Source organism: Tachypleus tridentatus, chromosome 13 (assembly GCF_004210375.1).
Source record: "Tachypleus tridentatus isolate NWPU-2018 chromosome 13, ASM421037v1, whole genome shotgun sequence".
In the NCBI taxonomy this organism is placed as follows: domain Eukaryota; kingdom Metazoa; phylum Arthropoda; class Merostomata; order Xiphosura; family Limulidae; genus Tachypleus; species Tachypleus tridentatus.
The window spans coordinates 224,133,197-224,139,196 of NC_134837.1; the positions used below are offsets into that span (position 1 = coordinate 224,133,197).

The 6,000-nt window shown below is 28.8% G+C and overlaps 1 protein-coding gene across 12 annotated transcripts in view; it reads left to right on the forward strand.

The window, feature by feature from the left end:
• LOC143240860 (uncharacterized) overlaps positions 1 to 4,574 on the forward strand; it is a 71,812-nt gene extending 67,238 nt beyond the window's left edge. For all 12 annotated transcript variants that reach the window (XM_076484051.1, XM_076484062.1, XM_076484049.1 and 9 more), the window contains one exon: positions 4,266 to 4,574. In XM_076484051.1, coding sequence (XP_076340166.1) covers positions 4,266 to 4,342 — 77 coding nt within the window. In that variant the 3' untranslated portion in view covers positions 4,343 to 4,574. The remainder of the gene's footprint in view (positions 1 to 4,265) is intronic.
• Positions 4,575 to 6,000: the final 1,426 nt, after the last annotated feature.

Below are 6,000 nucleotides of genomic sequence, written 5' to 3' on the forward strand. Positions count from 1 at the left end.
TGCATGATCTCTAAGAACTTAGTTTGCCAATGCATTTCCCACAGGTCTAAAATTGGAATTGAAATCAACATTGAGAATCCTTTAGAGAAAACAGTATAATGTAATTCTTCCTTTGATACATCAAAACTTTGGCTTTCTGTCGGTTTTAAATAATGTTTTAAATGTCAGAGAGAATTATTGGCAATTTGTGCAGTGAGAATTGTGCTGAATAGCCTGTGTGATCATAATTTATGAGTGAAAGTAGTGTTTGGGTAATTTATCCAGAAATTACTTTTGAATAATTAATAATTACAACAGTGCTTGGATAGAGTATAATAAAAATGGTAGATAAATGTGTAGTAAGTGCCTAAGTGAAAATAATGTTAGATGGTTTGTGGTAAGATTACATTTTGAGAATACTTTGTAGTAAAAATAAAATGTAACTAGTTTGTGGTGAGACAATGACTATGCTGTTAATTTGGGATTACAGTGTTTAGATTGGCTGACTATAGTAAAAATAATGCATGGGTAGTTAGTAGTGAGATGTCAATGCCTAGAATACTTGTAGTGAAAATAATATATAGTAGTATATAGTAAAAATATCTAAGTGTGGTTTGTAATATCATAACATTTTGTGGGTAGTTTATATAGAAAATATTACCCAGATAATCTCTGTTGAGATTATAGTGACTTTGCTGTCTATTTTGAGGGTACAGTGTATGCATTGTTTGTAGTAAGAATAGTGTTTTGTGTATAGAAAAGTTTTGATAAGCTTACAGTGTTTTGATATTTTTTGTGTGTGATGCATGATAAGGTTAATACAATTTAAATAACTATACTGTTAAGATAATTGTAATTTGTGAATTGTATATCGTTCACAGAATATTCATAGTATAATCTGAAAAGGAAAACTTTTTTATAGCTTGTACTATCTCTTCAGTGTGAATTTCCTTTGTGTAATCCTTAAGAACCTCCTAAATACATTTCAAACATTTGTTTTTGTAGTAACACTTTTATAATTTATTTCTAATTTTCCCATGAAGAAAAAAGGTCCACTTTTAAAAGTACCTAGGTTGTTACATTTTTTACTTATTTGTATTTCATCTTTAATATTCTTTACCTTAACTCAAAATGGGATTGGTAAATTTGATCAACATCACAACTGCCAAAAAATATCAAAGTAAATCTAAATAAACTTTTTTATATATATAAATGACTTCGAATTACATTCATTTATCTTTAGCTTCTAAGCCTATTTGTTATTATTTCGTTTTATTATCATTTTGATTGCCCTTTGAAGTATATGGAATTATTATCTACATTATTATAAGTTGTAAGTCACTTGGGACACATGCTACTTGCATGCCTTCCTTGCACCTCATGAAACATTATTATTATTTATTTTAGCTGATCTAAAATTAAGAACCCAAATTTTATAACAATAAATAAAGAATGAACATGAAAGAAGTAGTAAAGTATTACACAGTCTTCTTTTCTTGCCATCAATTGTTGAGGACATTTAAGCCTACTCTTTTATACTAATTCCAATAGTGCACCAAATAATTTTTGTTTAATTAAATAATGCACCAAAGAACATAGAATAATAACAAAATAATGCAAAAAGTAGACAATTTCTCCTAGCTCAGTTTTTCTGGCTTTCTAACTATGTGATAAAAGCTGCTACAAATTTGTTCAAGCTAGTTGCAAGTTTCTCACTGGAATATTACGTGTAGTTTAAGTGAAATTGATTATTATCTGTTCAGCATATAGTATTATGCAATACTTTGTTTGATACATGAAAACCTTGACTTTTTATTAATTATATGTAATATATAATTAAATGTTAGAGAAAACAATGAACAGAGAATATGGCAGGAAGGGTTTGGTTTTCTTTTGATAGCGTTTTAACCAAAAATATTGAAGGCTATACAAATTATGGTTTTTTTAGCAATAATAATTTATGTATAATTTCTTACTCTTTCAAAGAGTGGTTTAATAATAATAAAAAAAAAAACCAAGATGCCTAGAAAAAAATGTTTTGTGTGCCGTACTAGGGAAAATACTAGTTTCAAAATTACGTGTCTCTGAATCTATAAAATTGAGTTTTGGACATACATGCTGGAACAGGACCCCAAAAATATATCTTTGTAAAATTAGGAAGGTAAAACTTGTATACTATTAAAAATATGGATTGTTAACAAATATATGCTATACTAACAGTTTAATAAAATTTTGAATGTAAGACACTAAAACTTTGCCAGGTAAAGAGTTAACCCTGTTACGTAGCACCATTCAGCATGGTATTATTTATTTGATGTCAGAGTAGCTTTCAACTGTTCATTTTACCCTGCACTGTTGATATAATGACAGTTCATAATAAATACCACACACTGAAAAACTGTAGATATGCATTTTAGAGGCCCAAGATGTGATGCAATATGCAAAGTATATAACGAATAAAAATATTTTTTTATTTTTCACTCTGCACTCTGATTTCACAGAATCTAGATCAGAGTGACATTGTCATTTCATAGGCATAACTTGAGTACAAATACCTTTCTAACTCATCTGATTTTTTAATGGATCAAACATATGTACTTTCAATTAAGCTACTTCCAGTTTACAAAGCAGTTTGCCTTAAGTGGATGTGGGGTTTCAAACAGAATATAAATTAAAGAAATCAATGAATAAAATGGAAGATTTTATTCTGTATTGACTTGTTTGGATTCTTGCACAACATAATGTCTAACTTGTGTGAGGTGACTCCATTCAAGTATTTTCTGCAGAAAAACATGTTCTGTCTATACCTGTGTAAGTCATTAGCAGACAGGGTTGACCTACAGCAATTGTGTGAAAGAAATACTGAATACAGTGGCTATAGAGAGACTTGAAGAAATGATTATTTGCTGTGACAGTTCACCAATGTCATTGGTAATTTATTTCCCAAAATAAATATTTGCCACATAAATTTTCCAGTGACTTTTTATACTCAACTACTTAGGTTAATATGAAAATAAAATTTATAATTAATAGAATGTTGTTTCCTTCTACATCTGTGTAACTAATAATTTACTTTTTTGTGCTTATTAATAAATAAACTAGATAAAAATTATCATGTCTAATACAGTGTTCTAACTTTATTCTTTAATGCAATCTTGAAACCAATCACACTATACATAACAAACACATTTTGGGTTGTAACATTTTAGGGTACTTAGAAAACCCACTATATTATAAACAAATACTAGTCACTCGTTTTTTAAAATCTGTGAAGAAAAAATGAAAACACTAAATACTTGGTGTCCACAAAACTCCCACCCAGATCCAACCAACTTTCAGTTTCAAAATTATTGTCTTCTGAATTCAGTTTTTTTTAACACAGTTTTGATATAACAGTGATAATATATATTCACTTTATTTTTAAGTAGCTTTACTACAAAATGATTGAAGTATATTTAGAAGTATTGACTAAATAAAATTCAATTTTAAATGTAATTCTATAGCTGCATTGACATTGTGTTGCATTTATCCCAAAATTTAATCAGATACTCTGAAATTTATAAATAGAATTTTGCCAAGTTTTGTATGTCTGTCGCCTAAGTGAAAAGGTAATTAAATATTCTTTTTATCAGTGCTGATAGCATTTTTGTAATTTGTACATTTTTCAATAACAGTTACAAATTTATTCCTAGTGTATCTGGTAACTCTGCAGTTAATTTAAATAACAATAGGACCTTGTTTTTTGTTGTGTTTTTTACCAAAATAATTAGTATCTGAGGAACAGCTTGAAGGTGTTCACAGTAAAACTGCCGATATTGCAGAAATCATTTAAAATTTCAACTCGTACCTAAAAAATAACATATAAGGTGTTAGATGAAATTCTATCATCAACAGCAGTTTAACATTTCTTTTTTTTATGAAATAAAATTTTTGAAGAGTTGACAGCAAATAAATCTGTCAGGACAGGAGACTCCTTGTTATTCAATAAGAAACAAACCAGGTGAAAAGCTGTAAATTTGGTAATACTAACCTCTACCTTACTTTACTGTGATTACAAATTCACTTTATTTTGTAATATGTAAATTATGCAAAAAATACTGCAACATACAACCAAACAGTTTATGTGCTATAAATTAATCTTAATGGAGTAAATATGATATGTTTTTTTGCAGTCTCTCTTGCTTCTAGGTATTCAACGTATGTTTAGAATAGGTAGCTTTTAATGTATTAATGGAGGGTTATGTAAATTTTTTCTAGTTTAATAAGTGGCAATCATTTTTTTTTAGCGGGCAAAGGTGAATTATCTCTTCAGATCCGCCCAAACTTCCTTGTCCGTTTCACTCCTGCTTTAAAACACAAATAAATCAGGTAGGTACTGGTATGATCTACAGATTTTTGCTTCTTACTGATCCTAGTCCAAATGATTCTGTGCTCTGTATTGAGAAAAAAATGTTTCAAGGTTTTTTTTTAATGTTTAAAAGGAAAGTTTAAATTTGAATTATGAAACTGAATGTAAAAACAAAATTACTGTATTTTTCATTGTAATAAGTATTTATATATGTGTAATGGATATATAAATAAAATATTGTACATAATTTTGTTTTCTTTGTTTTGTGGTCATTTATTGTGGATAGAAAATTTAAGCACTTGAAATACAAATAGCCAAAAACATACTACAGATGTGTAGTTTATACCAAGAAGAGAACAAGGATGCAGTAAACAATACAGAAATCATTTCAGCTAAGTCTTTAAATACAATCTTTAACTTGTTGATAGTTTCTTTTCACAAAAAAAAATTAAATTCCTTTTTTCTAATGAGTTAAAACTAGTAACCTTTTCAGTTAAATGCACTTTGTTTGAAACAAAGTGCAATTGATGAGATTATAAGTGTAAAGATATGTTTCACCCATGCATTTTAAAATCATACAGTCCATATATGAAAGAGCAGTAAATTGTAGGAAACAAGGGTGAGAAATGCTATTTTTTTACATCTCTGGTTTTCATCTTTGATTGTCCACTGAAGAAAAAACATCTGCAACTAACGTGATTTTATCGCAGATTGTGGGCTCTTTACCATACTCGTTATATCCAAGGAAAATTTATATTGCCTACTAGACTAAGTAGGCAATTTCTAAAATTCAGTTATTTATAGATCTAGTAGATATATAGAGAAAGAAGTTGTTGCCCGTCGTATTAGACCCATTATAACTTGACTGATAGTGAAATAAAGTTGCAAATTACGTGTTTTTTATGTTGAGAAGAATTTTTTTTCACGTTTGTGTATAGGATAGTGTCTTTAAAGTACAAATTGAAATATATTACAGAGAATGGTAAGATCTTAACAAGGATGGTTTTGAAAGATATATTTATAGCGGATAAACACACTTTTATTAGTTATCACATTATTTTTTATACATTTCTAAATAGCTAGAAAATACTGCTTCTGTTTTACTTGTTTACATTTCAAAGTAAGAAGACTTAAAATTACTAAGTGTAATTTGTTAATTTTCAAATAAGCCTTCATGATTCAGAATAAGATTAGAAAATGTATTGTAAATTTAATACTTCAAAGTCTTTCCAAATGCGTCTTTATAGTGCGTGTAATCCATTGTGTAATAATTTTGCTAGTCTTGCCTTTCAAATATTTCAAGTAGTGATAACCGCACCTCTTCACACACACACACACACAAAGCTAAGAGTTGATTTCTGTATATGCTTTGAAATATCCTGCTATCGCAATATATTTGTGATCTTTCCGGATCCAAAATGGTGCAGCTATATGTCTGTTAAAAAATTGGTTGAGATACTTATAGTGGGCAGAGCACAAATAGCTCTTTCTGTAGTTTTGTGCTTAATTACAAACAATCCCCCGAAAATAGTCTTGCGAAACGCAATTTGGGTCGCTTAAAGCATGAATTTAACCAGTAGTAAGTGTAAGTTGTTAAAATTTAGATGCATACAAAATCAAATATCTAGGGTTAATTAAAATTCTACTACGTATCTTCAAAGAGAGCAAAGTCG